Here is a 21,285-nt window from a genome sequence, read left to right on the forward strand (position 1 = left end):
TGGCTGTACTAGGCCCTACTGGGTCCAGGTGAGTGCTACTAATTCCACCCTCAACTGGCTGTACTAGGCCATACTGGGTTCAGGTGAGTGCTACTAATTCCACCCTCAAATGGCTGTACTAGGCTGTACAGGGTTCAGGTGAGTGCTACTAATTCCACCCTAAAATGGCTGTACTAGGCCGTACTGGGTCCAGGTGAGTGATACTAATTCCACCCTCAAATGGCTGTACTAGGCCCTACTGGGTCCAGGTGAGTGCTACTAATTCCACCCTCAACTGGCTGTACTAGGCCATACTGGGTTCAGGTGAGTGCTACTAATTCCACCCTCAAATGGCTGTACTAGGCCCTACTGGGTCCAGGTGAGTGCTACTAATTCCACCCTCAACTGGCTGTACTAGGCCCTACTGGGTCCAGGTGAGTGCTACTAATTCCACCCTCAACTGGCTGTACTAGGCCATACTGGGTTCAGGTGAGTGCTACTAATTCCACCCTCAAATGGCTGTACTAGGCCGTACTGGGTCCAGGTGAGTGCTACTAATTCCACCCTCAAATGGCTGTACTAGGCCGTACTGGGTTCAGGTGAGTGCTACTAATTCCACCCTCAAATGGCTGTACTAGGCCCTACTGGGTCCAGGTGAGTGCTACGAATTCCACCCTCAAATGGCTGTACTAGGCCCTACTGGGTCCAGGTGAGTGCTACTAATTCCACCCTCAAATGGCTGTACTAGGCCCTACTGGGTCCAGGTGAGTACTACTAATTCCACCCTCAAATGGCTGTACTAGGCCCTACTGGGTCCAGGTGAGTGCTACTAATTCCACCCTCAAATGGCTGTACTAGGCCCTACTGGGTCCAGGTGAGTGATAGTAATTCCATCCTCAAATGGCTGTACTAGGCCGTACTGGGTCCAGGTGAGTGCTAGTAATTCCACCCTCAAATGGCTGTACTAGGCTGTACTGGGTCCAGGTGAGTGCTAGTAATTCCACCCTCAAATGGCTGTTCTAAGCCCTACTGGGTTGAGGTGAGTGCTACTGGTGTCGCCACCTTCAACTTTGTCCTAGGCGCAGTGCGATCACTTACACTGTGGCCAAATCTGTTACAGGGCAAGTAAGGTCTAAATATGTCTTACAACTGTCTGTACACAGATATCCATGTTACCATTACGGACTACTTCTTGCACTAATAAGATGCCGTCCTCCTCACCCAATACCAGCAGGATAAACAGGCACAGCTACTCCCAACAGATGAAGTATAAAAAAAATACTTTATTAAAATAATAATAACATGTATAAAAGGCTCTGCCCGGCTGGGTCACAGAACGACCGGTGTTATACGCAATGTGAATGGAGCCCTAGTCTAAGTTTGTTCACACGGTTATTAGAAATCACACTTTTTGATGCATTTTTCAGTGCAGTTTTGATGCCTGGAACAAATGCTCCTAATAAGTGACATTGGTCAACAAGTTTTTATTTCATAGTAAAACATCTCCCACATTCTGAACTTGAAAACGGCATCTCCACTATGTGAATTCTTGATGGAAAAAAATCAAATTTGTCAGTAAAACATTTCCCACAATCTGAACAAGAAATGTCTTCTTCCCCATGGGAGTTCTTTGATGGGCAACAAGATTTGATTTCACAGTAAAACATTATGAACATGAAAATGGCTTCTCCCCAGTGTGAATTCTTTGATGCTTAACAAGGTAAGATTTCCGAGTAAAACATTTTGCACAATCTGAACATGAAAATGGCTTCTCTCCTGTGTGAGTTCTTTGATGTTCAACAAGTTTTGATTTCCTTTTATAACATCTCCCACATTCTGAACATGAAAACGGCTTTTCCCCTGAGTGAACTCTTTGATGGTCAACAAGATGTGATTTCACAGTAAAACATTTCCCACACTCTGTACATGAAAATGGCTTCTCCCCTGTGTGAATTCTTTGATGGGTAACAAGCCTTGATTTATATGCAAAACATTTCCCACATGCTGAACATGAAAATGCCTTCTCCTCTGAGTGATTTTTTCGATGTGCAACAAGCTTTGATTTCTGAGTAAAACATTTCCCACACTCTGAACATGAAAATGGCGTTTCCCCTGTGTGAATTTTCTGGTGTTTAGTTAGAGTTGATCTTGAAATAAAACATTTTCCACATTCTAAACACGAAAATGGCTTCTCCCCTTTGTGAATTTTTTGATGGTAAAGAAGAAGTATACTCCGACTAAAACATTTTCCACAATCTGGGCATAAAAATGGCTTCTCCCCTGTGTGAATTCTCTCATGTTCAACAAGTTTTGATTTCCTTCTAAAACATCTCCCACATTCTGAACATGAAAATGGCTTCTCCCCTGTGTGAGCTCTTTGATGGTGAAAAAGATTTGATTTGTGAGTAAAACATCTCCCACAATCGGAACATGAAAATGGCTTGTCCCCTGTGTGAATTCTTTGATGAGTAATAAGCCTTGATCTGAAAGTAAAACTTTTCCCACATTCTGAACATGAAAATGGCTTCTCCCCTGTGTGAATTCTTTGATGTTTAACAAAATTTGATTTCTCAGTAAAACATTTCCCACATTCTGAACATGAAAATGCCTTCTCCCCTGTTAGATATGTATTGTGAGTAAAGCATGAGGATGTATCTGGGATATTGGACGGCTCCTCATATGTATCTTGTGTGATATAATCCTCTGAGGAGATCTGATGTCCCCCTGAGCTCCTGGTAGAATCATCTGCAAAGAAGAAAACACCATTTCTCTTATTTCCCAGTAATAGAAGCTTAAACATATTGCAGACATGGAAAGTTACTCTTTTTTATGTAACATAATAAGAATGATCTGATCTGTTCCCATCCACAGGAAGTGTCAGGGAGAAGAATCTAGAAGCTGGAGGCCGGGGAGATGACGTCCTTAGTAGGAAAAGTAATGGAAACTCTTCTCAAATAAAAAATAGGACTTTGACCCCCTACATACCGATAACCTGCTGGACCCCAACCACCATGGCGTTACTGGGGGCAGATCACTGCTTTTCTCTCATTTTCTGCATAAGTCACATGGTGCAGTGACGTCACCGACCCGGCCGGCCTCTGGAAGTCTCTGAGCACTTACCAAGGACATATGTAGCCAAACAGCTCTCTGGATGACCCTTCCCGAACAAGGGACGTCACAGCGACAAAGGGCAAAGTATTATGTCTGTTAATCTGGAGTTTTTACAACAGGTACGCTGTAAGATGAGGACAGTCACTATAGATGCAGCAGCAGGAGACTGATAGTGATATATTGTCCGCTGGGACTGTGCTGTATATATTAGAATTTAGGCTGAATGATTATATAGCTGGAAAACTGACAGGACACAGAACTTATAATATTCCACACAGAATAGTTACAGCCGGTGACTGAGGAGAATGTGTGACTGTTCTCTGCATTTAGTGGTCACTACTCACCTGGGCGGTTACCTGTAGTGATGTCCTCCTTATACTGCTCATCACTGCTGTCATCTGTCTCCTCTTCTTCTTTCATCATATCTGTAGCATCAATTAAGTTCAGATCCTTCCATGTAATGATGTCCTCCATACACTGCTCATCACCGCTTACATCTGTCTCCTCTTTTACCCTTATGTCTGTATAATTAATGGAGTTCAGTTCCTTCTTTGCAGTAATGTTTTCCTTATACTGCTCATCACTGCTCACATCTGTCTCCTCCTCTTCTTTTATTGTCTTGGACATAGTAATAAGATCTTGTTCTGTAGTAATTTCCTCCTTATACTGCTCATCACTGCTCACATCTGTCTCTGGAGCAATAATATTGTTCCCATCTTCCCCCTGATTCATAAGATGTGAGAGAAATATTGTAAAAGTCATCAGACAGTAGGAGAAGTCAGGTGGGATGTACAGATCATAGGGAACATCTCCATCTACCTGATCCTGTGGGAGAAGAGGACGGGGACATCTCTCTGGTGCTGTTCTCTTACTGGATCTGACTGGAGGGAACACATACAGAGACTGAATTCATTCTTTCCATCCAGATAATACAGAGAGGAGGTGTGTATATAGTCCTGTCTATTACCTGCTGATGGGAGGGGCTGCTGATCCTCCAGCATCACATCCTTGTACTGATCCTTGTGTCCTTCTACATACTCCCACTCCTCCATGGAGAAATAGACCGCCACGTCCTGACACCTTATAGGAACCTGACACACACAATGATCACACAGTCATCCCCCCCACCCCTCCAGTGGTGTTACTGTATAATGTCCCAGCATTCCCAGCAGCCACAGTCTCACCTCTCCACTCAGCAGCTCCACCATCTTGTTGGTGACTTCTAGGATCTTCTCTTCCTCCATTTCCTCATGTATCAGGGGCCCCGGGATTGGGCTCAGGGTTCTTCCCCATCCTTCACACCCAGGGGCCCCACAGCGCCCACTAGAGGACTTCTTCACTACTGTGTAATCCTGTGTATGGAGAGACACATTAAAGGGGATATCCGGGTAACAAAAGCAATATTCTAAACAATTCCCCTCCCCAATATCACCCTATGTCTAATATACTTGTATAACCTATCTTGCACCATTTCCCTGTTTTCTCTCACTCTTATATGCTCTGGATTTTTAAAAACCTCTTCTCTGGGTCCACTCTGACCACACTCCGCTCCCTCTTCCCCCCTCCCTTTGTACTCACAGGACATGTGATCTCCTCTCTGGGGGCCAGGTTAGCTGTCTATTGACTAGGTAACTTGGCCCTCAGGAGACATTATCTGAATCATCTCCATGCACCTGTGCTGCTTCCATAGACTTACATGTGTCCCTGAGCCTAGGTCTCTTTAATATGAAACGTTATAGTTCTATCTCTGCTTGCTGCCAGTGAATGCAGGCATATGTACCTGTCCATGTGTCACAGCTCTGTATATTGTGTTATAGATGTTCTTAAGAGTCTGGATGGAACTAGAATGTTTTCATTCACAGTCAGCAAGCAGAGATCTAAACCTACACCCCCCCACCCCCGGTAAACAGATGCCCGTTATGATGCACATAGCTACACCACGCACGGGTCAGCTAGTATGGAATACATATTGAGGTTACACAGTCCTGTTTAATAGTAATGACAGCAGTGGGCAGGAAAGAAAGCTAAGGGGGAGAGTACACAAACAGACCAATCAGGAAGATGCATGATGGGAAATGTATTTTTCTGTCTGGCACCATTTTGGATATAGATCGGCTTTTAGAACAACTTGTAACTTAGGAACGGCAGCAGCTAGAAAGACAGGAGACGACTGAAAATACTCAGGGGGACTTGGCGAGTTAGGCCAGCTGGCATGAATTTTTTTGCTCTCAGGTGGATAACCCCTTTACTATCACTCCATCCACTCCCAGAATCCCTCACCTCTCCAGTCCTATCCATCTGTTATTCCATAGATAAGAATGAGGTCATGATGACATCACTCCCAGAATCCCTCACCTCTCCAGTCCTATCCATCTGTTATTCCATAGATAAGAATGATGTCATGATGACATCACTCCCAGAATCCCTCACCTCCCCAGTAAGCAGGAAGAGTATGTGTAGGGTGAGGGTTATTATCCTCTCGGCCATCTTGTCTCTGTCTCTCTCCATGGTTGATGGGTCGGTCTCTTATATAGAAGATATCAGCAGAGGATCCTGGAGAGATGAATAGAAAGTAGAGGATACAATGGATAATAAAGAATGGGAAGAAAAAGTACAACAAACCCGGCACAGCGATAGGAAGAGACAAGTTATAAATGTGTAAGATGTTTGAGCTCCTGTGACCGGATCTGTGATTGTTCACCCTTTGTGACTTAAACGTCTTGGTTTACTCATATTACCTATGTACAGTAAACAAGCAGCATATATAACAGCTATTGTGATTGGCAGACATATCTTGAAGGTTGGACCCTATTGGATAAATTATAATTCTGAGTGTAAGGAAACATCCCAGGGATTTTGGAAGGTGCAGTCAGACCTCGTACATACTGAGCAGCCCTATGTGCTTTGTGCCCGGCCGGCTCTCCATCTCTCCCCCAGAAAGGTAATAAATAGAATTGGAAGCTCACAGACCCTAATATTCTGGGATCATAACTAAGAATTACTATAACCTCCTTACTATCCCCCCAGCCACAGCGCCCCCCTCCTCCTTACTATCCCCCCAGCCACAGCGCCCCCCTCCTCCTTACTATCCCCCCATCCATACTGCCCCCTCCTCCTTACTATCCCCCCATCCATACTGCCCCCCTCCTCCTTACTATCCCCCCCATCCATACTGCCCCCCTCCTCCTTACTATCCCCCCACCCATACTGCCCCCCTCCTACTTACTATCCCCCCATCCATACTGCCCCCCTCCTCCTTACTATCCCCCCAGCCACAGCGCCCCCCTCCTCCTTACTATCCCCCCAGCCACAGCGCCCCCCTCCTCCTTACTATCCCCCCATCCATACTGCCCCCTCCTCCTTACTATCCCCCCATCCATACTGCCCCCCTCCTCCTTACTATCCCCCCCATCCATACTGCCCCCCTCCTCCTTACTATCCCCCCACCCATACTGCCCCCCTCCTCCTTACTATCCCCCCATCCATACTGCCCCCCTCCTCCTTACTATCCCCCCAGCCACAGCGCCCCCTCCTCCTTACTATCCCCCCAGCCACAGCGCCCCCCTCTTCCTTACTATCCCCCCATCCATACTGCCCCCCTCCTCCTTACTATCCCCCCATCCATACTGCCCCCCTCCTCCTTACTATCCCCCATCCATACTGCCCCCCTCCTCCTTACTATCCCCCATCCATACTGCCCCCCTCCTCCTTACTATCCCCCCATCCATACTGCCCCCCTTCTCCTTATTATCCCCCCACCCACAGCGCCCCCTCCTCCTTACTATCCCCCATCCATACTGCCCCCCTCCTCCTTACTATCCCCCATCCATACTGCAGCCCTCCTCCTTACTATCCCCCATCCATACTGCCCCCTCCTCCTTACTATCCCCCCATCCATACTGCCCCCCTCCTCCTTACTATCCCCCCATCCATACTGCCCCCCCTTACTATCCCCTCCCCATCCATACTGCCCCCCTCCTCCTTACTATCCCCCCATCCATACTGCCCCCCTCCTCCTTACTATCCCCCCAATCCATACTGCCCCCTCCTTACTATCCCCCATCCATACTGCCCCCCTCCTCCTTACTATCCCCCCATACTGCCCCCTCCTCCTTACTATCCCCCCCAATCCATACTGCCCCCCTCCTCCTTACTATCCCCCCATCCATACTGCCCCCTCCTCCTTACTATCCCCCCATCCATACTGCCCCCTCCTCCTTACTATCCCCCATCCATACTGCCCCCCTCCTTACTATCCCCCCATCCATACTGCCCCCCTCCTCCTTACTATCCCCCCATCCATACTGCCCCCCTCCTCCTTAGCACAGCTGGATGCCCCCTCTCCCCTGAACACTGTAAATCTCCTACCTGTCTGGCAGCCAGTGGGCAGATCCCAGGAGGCAGCAGCAGCAGCAGAGCACACTAGCAGGAGGAGGGGGAGGGGCAGGAAGGATTTCCACATGTACCTTGTGTCTGGCCCCTCCCCCTCTCCAGTGATTGGTGCTCAGGAGGCAAGGGGCGGGGCAGAGAGGTGAGCAGTGACCCAGCATTAGTACATACTGTGGGCTGGGAACGTGCGGGACAGTCCAGCAGCAGCTGATAAGTCAGGAAGCCGCCTGCAGAGCTGTACAGGATCCGTGTGCTTCCCCTGTGCTTCCAGGACCTGCCATGATGTCACAGTCATGTGATCAGTCACATGGAGGAGGAGGAGGAGAAGTCACATGATCAGGGGCTGCTGCTCAGTGTATGCAGGACTCTGCTGTGCTGGATGAGCTGAAGTGATGTGTGTGGAGCAGAGCTGTGTGTGTGTGATGTGTGTGGAGCAGAGCTGTGTATGTGTGTGTTATATATGCCTGCAGCAGAGCCCTGTGTGTAATGTACATGTAGCTGAGCTGTATGTGTGTAATGTACATGTAGCTGAGCTGTATGTGTGTAATGTACATGTAGCTGAGCTGTATGTGTGTAATGTACATGTAGCTGAGCTGTATGTGTGTAATGTACATGTAGCTGAGCTGTATGTGTGTAATGTACATGTAGCTGAGCTGTATGTGTGTAATGTACATGTAGCTGAGCTGTATGTGTACACAGTAGATCTGTATATGTGTAATGTACATGTAGCTGAGCTGTATGTGTGTAATGTACATGTATCTGAGCTGTATATGTGTGTAATGTACATGTAGCTGAGCTGTATATGTGTAATGTACATGTAGCTGAGCTGTATGTGTGTAATGTACATGTAGCTGAGCTGTATGTGTGTAATGTACATGTAGCTGAGCTGTATGTGTGTAATGTACATGTATCTGAGCTGTATATGTGTGTAATGTACATGTAGCTGAGCTGTATATGTGTAATGTACATGTAGCTGAGCTGTATGTGTACACAGTAAAGCTGTATATGTGTAATGTACATGTAGCTGAGCTGTATGTGTACACAGTCTTGTTTAAAGGACAACTCCGGCGGGACCCCCCCAAAGAAAAGAAAACACAGACACCATACTCACCATCCCTCCGGTGACGATCGCCACTCCATTCGCCCGCCGTCCGCCTCACCGTCACCGCCGTCCAGCGATGTCTCTGACTTTCGGGTCCAGGGGATGGAAAAGGCTGCCCGTGCGCTTGCGCACGGGCAGCCTTTTCATTGACTGAAGCGCATCACATGGCTTCCAGCAACCTCATCCAATCAGGGCTGAGCAGGCTGGAAGCCATGTGATGCGCTCCAGCCAATGAAAAGGCTGCTGATGCGCATGTGCACCAGCAGCCTTTTCCGTCCCATTCACTCTCTATGAAGACGCCGAGGAGGAAGAAGACCCGGACCGCCCCCCGGCTCTGACGTCGTCGTCACCAGATGCGCCCCGGGAGAAGAGGACCGTGACGATCGTAATAGGTAATGTCATACCTCCCAACTTTTGCTGAGAGGAAAGAGGGACAGTCACGGCAATGCACCGCGCCCCAATAGCCACGCCCTCCCCATAACCACGCCCCCATAGCCAAACCCTTATATCCACGTCACCTATTACCATTATATAAAAAACAAATATCACCACATCGTGACTTATACCCCCCATACCATTACTACATAACATCCACTATATAAAGACCAGTATCTCCACTACACTGACCCATATGGAGGTAGATACAAATGCTGCACAGGCTCCTTACACCATATACGTGATTACAGTACAGCTACAGTCAGTGACTCACAGGGGGCGTCTTCTCTGATTGGAATTGCTCACTTTTTCTCTTCTTCTCCATCTGGTACAGTCCATCATGAAAACCACTCCTGGCAATGCCTCATCCCTGAAGAATCTGACCGAGAAATATTTTAGGCTTTTTGCTTTTGCACCATCCTCACCATCTATACAAAGTCCCCATCTATATTGCTCCGTACTGTAACAGTGCTCATTGTATGCTACCATGTAGTGTTTAGGCCTACTGTGGACCCTCAAATAGTACTTAGGCCCCTCTGTGCCCTCATATAGTATATACACCCCCTCTGTGCCCCCATATAGTAGATACACCACCTCAGTGCCCCCATATAGTAGATAAGCCACCTCTGTGCCCTCATATAGTAGATACACCACCTCAGTGCCCCCATATAGTAGATACACCACCTCAGTGCCCCCATATAGTAGATAAGCCACCTCTGTGCCCTCATATAGTAGATACACCACCTCAGTGCCCCCATATAGTAGATACACCACCTCAGTGCCCGCATATAGTAGATACACCACCTCAGTGCCCCCATATAGTAGATAAGCCACCTCTGTGCCCTCATATAGTAGATACACCACCTCTGTGCCCTCATATAGTAGATACACCACCTCTGTGCCCTCATATAGTATATACACTCCCTCTGTGCCCTTATATAGTATATACACCCCCTCTGTGCCCTCATATAGTAGATACACCTACACCACCTCTGTGCCCTCATATAGTAGAGAAGCCACCTCTGTGCCCTCATATAGTAGAAATACCACCTCTGTGCCCTCATATAGTAGATACACCAGGATAAGCACAGGGGCACTGAGAGCTGGTGGAGATAAGCACAGGGGCACTGAGAGCTGGTGGAGATAAGCACAGGGGGCACAGAGCTGGTGGAGATAAGCACAGGGGGCACAGAGCTGGTGGAGATAAGCACAGGGGGCACAGAGCTGGTGGAGATAAGCACAGGGGCACAGAGCTGGTGGAGATAAGCACAGGGGCACAGAGCTGGTGGAGATAAGCACAGGGGGCACAGAGCTGGGGAAGGAGGGGGGATAAGCACCATGCACAGCTGAGGGACACCTGACAGACCCCCCTCCCCGGAGCACTCACCACTGCTCTCCCTCCCTCCAGGCTGATGCAGGTCATGTGCTTTGGACCCCGGCAGCCTCCTCCTCCGGCCCCAGCTCTCTCTGCCAGGTACTGATGGTGTATAGGGGGTGCACCATAGACCTGTGATAATCCGGCCCTGGGAGCTATGGGGGAGAGAGCGGCCTCTTGTGGCCGGAGGCAGAATGACGCCTTCGGCCACAAGTGTTTTAGCAGAGCAGGAAGCTGATGTTTCCTGCTCTGCCAGTGTGCGGGGGGGCCGCGGGACACACGGGGGCTGTATCGGGACAGCGGGACGTGACCCCAAAATCGGGACCGTCCCGCTGAATCCGGGACAGTTGGGAGGTATGGGTAATGTATACATTCTTTAACTTCCGGGCGGGGGGGTCGGGGGTCCGAAAGTGGGGGAAGGGGGCCAGACCGGGTATTTAACCACATTACAAAGTTATATAACTTTGTAATGTGTGTTAAATAAGCTAAAAAAAAAATTCGTGGGAGTTGTCCTTTAAGGTCACAGAAGATCATCCCACCTCGAGCAGCTGACAAACCGCTGACAAAAAAGTAAAGTGTATGGGGACCTTAAATTGCTGCTACAATTTTTTAGCATTTGGGGACCCACCTTCAAGTTTGCCCAGGGCCACATTTAGTCTAAAACCGGCCCTGCATAGTGTACAGGTGGATGGAGAGATGTTTCCGGTCTCTTCCTGAGGTAACCGTACATAGTGTACAGGTGGATGGAGAGATGTTTCCGGTCTCTTCCTGAGGTAACCGCACATAGTGTACAGGTGGATGGAGAGATGTTTCCGGTCTCTTCCTGAGGTAACCATACATAGTGTACAGGTGGATGGAGAGATGTTTCCAGTCTCTTCCTGAGGTAACTGTACATAGTGTACAGGTGGATGGGAAATGTGGATCTGTTTGTTTTTAAGTCTTTTCTACAGATGAGCTGAGAGACCAACGGATGGAGAAGAGGTACCTGGGGAAGATGGTGTCCAGACAATAAATAAGAAACTGTGTTTGCCGCCCACCTTGTATCTTACTGTGAGTTATTGGACAAAACCAGCGGCCATGTGTAATGTGGTGTAGTATCCCCACATTGGGCAGCCCAGGGGTCAACAAATATAGCAGAGAGGGTTGTGTAGGGATGTATTATCTACACCTGTCATAACCTACTGTAAGTAACACCGTAAAGTGCCTGTCTGCATAGTCTGTGACCATCCTGCCTGTTTCAGGGAATGTAAGTGGACTTCATCCAACTGCCACAGGTGGCCTATATAGGTATGTCCTTATAGGTGGCCCATATAGGTATGTCCTTACAGGTGGCCCATATAGGTATGTCCTTATAGGTGGCCCATATAGGTATGTCCTTATAGGTGGCCCATATAGGTATGTCCTTACAAGGGGCCTATATAGGTATGTCAACAAAACACAACAATCACTGAACTCAGGGAGAACAGTGAAAAATTCCAATGGAGTACTCATTTACGAGTCTCCATTGATTGTCCCATACAAAATTTAAATATGCAAAAAAGGGGTCCGTGGAGCCTCAGTTACGAGTCTCAAAACACGGGAATAGCCAGATATCCCTCTCTCCAGAGAAGGAAGCCCATTGCCAAGGGGTGCCTCCTAGTGGGGAGAGCACCAAACCACCCTGATACGTAGTCCCTCAGGTCCTACCTCTGTTGCGAGCTTTAGGACCCAAATAGGGAAACACCAGGGTGGCCCCTGTGAGTCAAAGTCTAACTCTGTGGCGAGTATAACGACATAAGACAAGGGTTACCAAGGCTAGGCATCCATCCACAGACTGCAGTTTCGGGGTATTTGCCCCTCGTCAGTGTGGAGCAGGATTCTGGCTAGGAGGCACCCCTTGGCAATGGGCTTCCTTCTCTGGAGAGAGGGATATCTGGCTATTCCCGTGTTTTGAGACTCGTAACTGAGGCTCCACGGACCCCTTTTTTGCATATTTAAATTTTGTATGGGACAATCAATGGAGACTCGTAAATGAGTACTCCATTGGAATTTTTCACTGTTCTCCCTGAGTTCAGTGATTGTTGTGTTTTGTTGGTCTATTTATCATTGCCCCAGTAGCCAGAATCCTGCTCCACACTGACGAGGGGCAAATACCCCGAAACTGCAGTCTGTGGATGGATGCCTAGCCTTGGTAACCCTTGTCTTATGTCGTTATACTCGCCACAGAGTTAGACTTTGACTCACAGGGGCCACCCTGGTGTTTCCCTATTTGGGTCCTAAAGCTCGCAACAGAGGTAGGACCTGAGGGACTACGTATCAGGGTGGTTTGGTGCTCTCCCCACTAGGAGGCACCCCTTGGCAATGGGCTTCCTTCTCTGGAGAGAGGGATATCTGGCTATTCCCGTGTTTTGAGACTCGTAACCGAGGCTCCACGGACCCCTTTTTTGCATATATAGGTATGTCCTTACAAGGGGCCTATATAGGTATGTCCTTACAGGGGGCCTATATAGGTATGTCCTTACAGGGGGCCTATATAGGTATGTCCTTACAAGGGGCCTATATAGGTATGTCCTTACAGGGGGCCTATATAGGTATGTCCTTACAGGGGGCCTATATAGGTATGTCCTTACAGGGGGCCTATATAGGTATGTCCTTACAGGGGGCCTATATAGGTATGTCCTTACAGGGGGCCTATATAGGTATGAGACAATAAGGTGTGGCTATTTTGGTATCTATCAGGTGATTGGACGGATATGCTACCACTATGTAAATGCAACTGAGAATTGTATTTGTATCAGCAGCAGCGGCATCTGATGAGGATTATTTATTATTATTGTCATAATTAGACTCTGTAATTCTACATCTGATTGGAAGATGGTTTCCATAAGTATACATGTGCGATGTGTGTGTATATATATATATAATGTGTGTGTGTGTGTGTACTAGAGATGAGCGAGTAGTGAAATATTCGACTTTCGAGAATTTGAATCGAATAGACACCGAGATTCGACTATTTGAACGAATTTTCAATCCCATTATAGTCTATGGGAAAAAAATTGCGGCACTTGGAAATCCAAATTCGACCACTTGGAGGTCGCCAAGTCCCCCATGAAACCTCCATAAACGATGCCAACACCTCCAGAATGACACTGGGACATTAGGGGGAGCATGCCTGGGTGCACCCAACACCCCAAAATCGCAGTATAATGCCACTCTCTGCAGTTGCGAAGGAAAAATATTTGCGAATGCTTTGCGAACGTTTATGTCAATGTTCACACATTTCGTTCATATTTCTTGCGCAGCGTTACATACATGATTCCAATGTGCGTCGGCAGAGCGTCATGTTATTTGCGCGTATCACGCGTCATGCTGAACGAACGTATCAGTATTCCCTTTCGGTTATTGCAGATCTACCTACCACATCTGCTGATAGTTTGTTCCGCCATCAATAACTTTCAATTAAACAATTAGTACTATTTTTGTCTATCCTATGGTGATGCCCATAAACTAATGGGAGTCCTTCAGGGTCTCTTCCAAGTGGTCTTATGCATAATACTGATCTGTTTGTCAGTAAAAGTGTTTGTGTATTCTCTCTCTTGTATGAAACCTCGACGAACAAGGAGAAGGTCGACCATCATATAGGTGACTAATGTGATTATGTTTTCATTCTCTTATCGGTTCTCTTGAATCTGTGTGGCCTGGACATTTCTGGGGGTTGGATGCTGGACTAGTACTCGGAGGATGAGTTTGCCCATGACCCCTTGATCAACCCGCGGCTCAGGACAGAACCCTTGAAACCTCCGGCAACAAACCAACCACCAGTGATGATCCAAGTCCGTGCTCCACGGAGGTCCAATGGGGGAATGATAAGGCTAGGTGATACCGTACCTGTGGGACTACACCTATATATACAGGTCTCTGAATTAGAAGATGATCAGAGCGAGACAGAAAGATGGTCTGGAAGGAAGGAAGGAATGGGAACTCTCGCTCACAATGATATTTTCCAGGAACTCTGACGCATATGTTACGTTTGCAATACTTGAATACACTGCGCATGAGTAACACCGCCCCATATTCTGTCTATAAAAGCTAACACAAAACAATAAAGGGGGCGCTTCACCCAACTTATGTTACTGATACGTACATCAGCTGTCTGTGTCTGTGATTTTATGTTGTAAGCAGAACTGCAGCTGCTAACTCTCATTAGGAACCATTCTATCCTGGGGAAAGTCTGGCTTCATAAAGTCAGGCAAAACAAAAAGGTAAACTCATCAATGTACACATAGAGCTGTATGTGTGTAATGTACATGTAGCTGAGCTGTATGTGTGTAATGTACATGTAGCTAAGCTGTATGTGTGTAATGTACATGTAGCTGAGCTGTATGTGTGTAATGTACGTGTAGCTGAGCTGCATGTGTGTAATGTACGTGTAGCTGAGCTGCATGTGTGTAATGTACGTGTAGCTGAGCTGCATGTGTGTAATGTACATGTAGCTGAGCTGTATGTGTGTAATGTACATGTAGCTGAGCTGTATATGTGTAATGTACATGTAGCTGAGCTGTATGTGTGTAATGTACATGTAGCTGAGCTGTATATGTGTAGTGTACATGTAGCTGAGCTGTATGTGTGTACTGTACATGTAGCTGAGCTGTATACACTCACCGGCCACTTTATTAGGTACACCATGCTAGTAATGGGTGGTCTTCTGCTGCTGTAGCCCATCTGCCTCAAAGTTGGAAGTACTGTGTGTTCAGAGATGCTCTTCTGCCTACCTTGGTTGTAACGGTTGGCTATTTGAGTCACTGTTGCCTTTCTATCAGCTGGAACCAGTCTGCCCATTCTTCTCTGACCTCTGGCATCAACAAGGCATTTCCGCCCACAGAACTGCCGCTCACTGGATGTTTTTTCTTTTTCGGACCATTCTCTGTAAACCCTAGAGATGGTTGTGCGTGAAAATCCCAGTAGATCAGCAGTTTCTGAAATACTCAGACCAGCCCTTCTGGCACCAACAACCATGCCACGTTCAAAGGCACTCAAATCACCTTTCTTCCCCATACTGATGCTCGGTTTGAACTGCAGGAGATTGTCTTGACCATGTCTACATGCCTAAATGCACTGAGTTGCCGTCGTGTGATTGGCTGATTAGAAATTAAGTGGTAACGTGCAGTTGGACAGGTGTACCTAATAAAGTGGCCGGTGAGTGTATGTGTACACAGTAGGGCTGGGTTCACACTACGTATATTTGAGGCTGTATGTTTGAGGCTGTATAGCAACCAAAACAAGGAGTGGATTGAAAACACAGAAAGGCTATGTTCATATAATGTTGTAATTGAGTGGATGGCCGTAATTTAATGGCAAATATTTGCTGTTATTTTAAAACAACGGCTGTTATATTGAAATAATGGAAGTTATTTACCGTTATATGGCGGCCATCCACTCAATTTCAACATTGTGTGAACAGATCCTTTCTGGGTTTTCAATCCACTCCTGGTTTTGGTTGCTATGAGGACCACAATACTGACTGAAATATACATAGTGTGAACCCAGCCTAAAGCTGTATATGTGTAATGTACATGTAGCTGAGCTGTATATGTGTAATGTACATGTAGCTGAGCTGTATGTGTGTACTGTACATGTAGCTGAGCTGTATGTGTGTAATGTACATGTAGCTGAGCTGTATATATGTGTAATGTACATGTATCTGAGCTGTGTGTGTAATGTACATGTAGCTGAGCTGTATATGTGTAATGTACATGTAGCTGAGCTGTATGTGTGTAATGTACATGTAGCTGAGCTGTATGTGTGTAATGTACATATAGCTGAGCTGTATATGTGTAATGTACATGTAGCTGAGCTGTATATGTGTAATGTACATGTAGCTGAGCTGTATGTGTGTAATGTAAATGTAGCTGAGCTGTATATGTGTAATGTACATGTAGCTGAGCTATATATATGTGTAATGTACATGTAGCTGAGCTATATATATGTGTAATGTACATGTAGCTGAGCTGTATGTGTGTAATGTACATGTAGCTGAGCTGTATATGTGTGTAATGTACATGTAGCTGAGCTGTATATGTGTAATGTACATGTAGCTGAGCTGTATATGTACATGGACCAGACATCTATCAGGACCATAAAACTTTCACACTTCTGATCCTCAACAATTCCCCGTTATGTAATGTGTAAGAGGCTGCGGGGGTCTCCCGGCTTCAGAGATGGTGGAGATCGGGGGTCACTCTGTGTCGCCTTCAATTGTTTGTCCTTGAGAAAGTGATGTGATATCTTGATACGTGTATATGTATATGTGGATATGAAATGAATAGAACCTAGTGAAGAATATACTGAACCAGTTTTTGATTTGGATGTCCCAGTGTTTCTCTCCAGATGCTGAAAGATGTTTCAGGGAGCAGAGACTGAAATGAACGTCCACTGAAATCAGAAAGAGAACCTGGAGGTGTGTGTGTGTGTGTGTGGGGGGGGGGGGAGCGTAACCTCTGCGCTTCCTTCTACAATGATACTTACTGTCTCCTCTGATGTCACCTTCGCTCTCCATTGTTTGGTATTTCGGTGCTCGGGGAAGTGGGAGATCACCCCGGGAGGATGGCAGCGAGCCGGGCAGAGGTCTCTTTGGACGTGTTACATTGAGGAGTGACGAAATCCTCACCTCTCACCAAGTGTAATTTACCATTTCTAAAGACTAGTTCACACAGAAGACGTTTCCGCTCCCACACTCTTTTTTATTATTTTTAGCATCGCACCACATGCAGATATAGACAGTCTACGCTGCATTTTCCACATTCTTCCTTTTTCCCCATAGACTAATACAGAGGGGATAAAACACCATTTCTATATACATGTTGGGGTTTTTTGGAGTGTTTTTCCCCAATTCTTTAACAGAAATTCTGGCACAAGATAAAGAATCACATGACTTACACAAAAAACCTGTAGGGGATAAAACGCAAGAGGAAAGAAATATTTATAGTAATTTATACATAAAGGGGTATTCTGCAAATACATAACTTTTGATATGTTGCTGCCCATGGTGAGACTAACAATGCATCCTATACTTGTTATTACCTATTCAGTGTCCTTCCCCCAGTTCTGAGCTCTGAGTGTAAGCTTTTCTCTCTGTCTCCCTCTCCTCCCCCCCTCCCATCTGATATAAACAGGTACCTCGCAGGCTTTGACTATGTTCCCACAACGTATTTTTAGTCCAGATTTTTTAAAATGACATCTGTTATTTCGCGGTTTGGTCGTCTGTCAGTGCAATGACAGCTAGTAATACATTATTCCAGTTCAAGTGGACTGATCGCTCATTGGATGTGTATTTAATTAAAAAGTCCATTGAATTTAATAGTAAGGACAGTGAAAAAAACAAAAACTGTGTGTGAACAATTAAAAAAAATAACGTCCACTGTTTGCAAAAGACGTCAGCGAATAAAAAATACACCTTCTCTCATTTTTACTTGGTGTGATCATAGCCTTTTTCTGCAACTATGTAGCTTCTTTGTAATGCACAAGTTGCAGATAGGGACTTGTTTACATCAGCAGTCTCAGAAGGGAGGGGGGAGGAGGAGGAGACAAAGAAAAGCTCACACACAGATTTTCGTGTCTTTATTAGAAAGCAGCAGCTCAGAACTGGGGGAAGGAGACTGAATAGGTAATAACAAGTATGGGAGGAATTGTTAGTCTCACCATGGGCAGAGGGGAGGCTGATTATAGCTCTATGGGGTACACAGGGAGCTGCTGTCAGTAAGTGCAGTGAGTACAGTTACTAATACTATACACAGAACTATTCTACTAGACATGACCGAATTTACAGAAGGAATGAAGGGAATCACTTTGTTCCTATCTGACATCTGCTCATCAGGCTGCAATCTTTTATGTCTGCTCCGCTCCGTGCCGCTCCTCACCGGGTGCTGGGAAAAGATGGATCCAGTGCTACGAAACTGGGAGAAGTTCCCCAGGACTGGATCCATCTTTGCAAGCAGACTTCAAAGCCGGCAGTCTGATGAGCAGAAAGCAGATAGGAGAAGCCATTCCCTTCGTTTGTACTGTAATTCACTCAACTCTATTTTTAACTATAAAATGCAGATTTTTCTTCATCATCCTTTAGAATTCTTTATATTCATTAACCTCATTGTGAAGAGGAAAATGGCTTCTCCATGCTGTGAGTTCTTTGATGGACACCAAGATGTGGTTTCGAATTAAAACATTTTCCACATTCTGAACATGGAAATAGCTTCTCCCCTGTGTGAATTCTTTGATGGATTACAAGATCTGATTTCTGAATAAAACATTTCCCAGATTCCGAACATGAAAATGGCTTCTCCCCAGTGTGAGTTCTCAAATGCTTAACAAGACATGATTTATTAGTAAAACCTTTCCTACATTCTGAACATGAAAATGGCTTCTCTCCTGTGTGTGTTCTCTGATGCGTAACAAGATCTGATTTCTGAATAAAACATTTCCTACATTCTGAACATGAAAATGGCTTTTCGCTTTTGTGAGATCTTTGATGTCTTTCAAAAACTGATTTCTGAGCAAAACATCTTACACATTTTGGACACGAAAAAGGCTTCTCCCCTGTGTGAAGACTTTGATGGGTAACAAGACCTGATTTCCGAGTAAAACATTTCCCACATTCCGAACATGAAAATGGCTTCTCCCCAGTGTGAGTTCTCTGATGCTTAATAAGACATGATTTATCAGTAAAACCTTTCCTACATTCTGAACATGAAAATGGCTTCTCCCCTGTGTGTGTTCGCTGATGCTTAACAAGATCTGATTTATTAATAAAACATTTTCCACATTCTAAACATGAAAATGGCTTCTCCCCTGTGTGAGTTCTGTGATGTTGAACAAGAGATGATTTCTCAGTAAAACATTTCCCACATTCTGAACATGAAAATGGCTTCTCCCCTGTGTGAGATCTCTGATGCTTAACAAGATCTGATTTCTGAATAAAACATTTCCCACATTCCGAACATGAAAATGGCTTCTCCGCAGTGTGAGTTCTCTGATGCTTAACAAGATATGATTTCTCAGTAAAACATTTCCTACATTCTGAACATGAAAATGGCCTCTCGCTTTTGTGAGATCTTTGATGTCTTTCAAAAACTGATTTCTGAGCAAAACATCTTATACATTTTGGACACGAAAAAGGCTTCTCCCCTGTGTGAAGTCTTTGATGGATAACAAGACCTGATTTCCGAGTAAAACATTTTCCACATTCTGAACATGAAAATGGCTTCTCTCCTGTGTGAAGTCTTTGATGGGTAACAAGACCTGATTTCCGAGTAAAACATTTCCCACATTCTGAACATGAAAATAGCCTCTCGCTTTTGTGAGATCTTTGATGTCTTTCAAAAACTGATTTCTGAGCAAAACATCTTATACATTTTGGACACGAAAAAGGCTTCTCCCCTGTGTGAAGTCTTTGATGGATAACAAGACCTGATTTCCGAGTAAAACATTTCCCACATTCTGAACATGAAAATGGCTTCTCTCCTGTGTGAAGTCTTTGATGGGTAACAAGACCTGATTTCCGAGTAAAACATTTCCCACATTCTGAACATGAAAATGGCTTCTCTCCTGTGTGAATTTTTTGATGTTCAACAAGTTGTGATTCCCATTTAAAACATTTCCCACATTCTGAACATAATGCCTTCTTTCCTGTAATATATTGTTTGTGGGTAGAGCTTTTTTCACGTAAATCTGAAAATTGAGTCTTTCCTGTATTTTCTCTTTGATGTTCATCGTCTTCTCTGTAAATGTCAGCTTGCTGTGATGGAGCAGAAGATGGGACTTGTATAACAGGATGAGATGAGAGATCTTTGCTGTGAGGGGCTGAGGGTGTATCTGGGATAGTGGACGGCTCCTCATATGTGTCTTGTGTGATATGATCCTCTGAGGAGATCTGATGTCCCCCTGAGCTCCTGGTAGAATCATCTGCAAAGGAGAAAACACCATTTCTCTTATTTCCCAGTAATAGAAGCTTAAACATATTGCAGACATGGAAAGTTACTCTTTTTTATGTAACATAATAAGAATGATCAGATCTGTTCCCATCCACAGGAAGTGTCAGGGAGAAGAATCTAGAAGCTGGAGGCCGGGGAGATTACGTCCTTTCAATTATTTCTTCTTTATTAATTTTATATAAAACATAACAACTCAGATTAAATACAAGTAATAACAAACAATTAAACCCATACAGAACGGGGACAACCAGAGATTCACTGAGTATAATTGTCCAATACATTATTACATAAATTATTCTTGTTCCCCAGAGTCACGGCAAAATGACAGTAGCCCCATGAGTCTCCGGCTACTTACTAACTCCGTGTATAACACCCCACACACTTCTCCTGCCAATCTCCTTAGTACCAATTTCCAATTTCTCTTGAGACTTTTTTCCTATTTCCATAGATCTCCTCCCAACTTTCTTCTGATATCCCCTAATTCTTCTGGCCACTTCTGCTTCCTTTTAGTTCCGACCACTGTGAAGCTGTTCTAGTATTTATATATCATATATTCCTAATAGTATGCTTTCTTATCCGTACAATGAATACATTCTCAGCGCCCAAATCTAGATTTTTATTTACCTCAGTAGTTTGAATCGCATGTCCCAAGCGCCCATAGTCAATCCAAGCGCTCCCTGCTAGTTCAAATTCTACTCGGGCTTGTTCCCAATTTTTTAATGTATTACCCGCCCATATGTCTCTTATACCAGTTATCCCAGCTCCCTGTAATGTCTTCACATATCCCAGTTTCATTACTTCCAACAAGTTGTTATTATTCCATAACGGTGAAAAGCCCATAACCCCTTCTATTTTTTTATTTTTACTTCAATTCTTTCCAGGACTTAAAAGGGAACTCCGGGCACAGGTAAAAAAAAAATGAACCTTCTGCA

The 21,285-nt window shown here is 45.4% G+C and overlaps 2 protein-coding genes across 5 annotated transcripts in view; both read right to left on the reverse strand.

The window, feature by feature from the left end:
• Positions 1-1,242: 1,242 nt before the first annotated feature.
• Positions 1,243-21,285, reverse strand: part of LOC138786743 (oocyte zinc finger protein XlCOF22-like) — a 148,125-nt gene continuing 128,082 nt past the window's right edge. For 2 of the 4 annotated variants that reach the window (XM_069963760.1, XM_069963757.1), the window contains exon 4: positions 1,243-2,724. In XM_069963760.1, the coding sequence (XP_069819861.1) occupies positions 1,646-2,724 (1,079 nt within the window). In that variant the 3' untranslated portion in view covers positions 1,243-1,645. Of the gene's footprint in view, positions 2,725-3,434; positions 3,814-3,909; positions 4,442-21,285 lie in introns of those variants that run through there. The other 2 variants (XM_069963759.1, XM_069963758.1) reach the window with 2 other exon arrangements.
• Positions 17,538-20,465, reverse strand: LOC138786731 (oocyte zinc finger protein XlCOF7.1-like). Its single transcript, XM_069963741.1, has one exon. It carries the CDS (start codon positions 20,377-20,379, stop codon positions 18,511-18,513), a length of 1,869 nt encoding a protein of 622 aa, XP_069819842.1. The 5' UTR covers positions 20,380-20,465; the 3' UTR covers positions 17,538-18,510.

This window comes from Dendropsophus ebraccatus, chromosome 3, assembly GCF_027789765.1.
Source record: "Dendropsophus ebraccatus isolate aDenEbr1 chromosome 3, aDenEbr1.pat, whole genome shotgun sequence".
Taxonomy (NCBI): domain Eukaryota; kingdom Metazoa; phylum Chordata; class Amphibia; order Anura; family Hylidae; genus Dendropsophus; species Dendropsophus ebraccatus.

Excerpts from the sequence above, each read along its gene's own strand:
- LOC138786731 (XM_069963741.1), bottom strand. The coding sequence starts at position 20,379 with ATGTTTAAGCTTCTATTACTGGGAAATAAGAGAAATGGTGTTTTCTCC.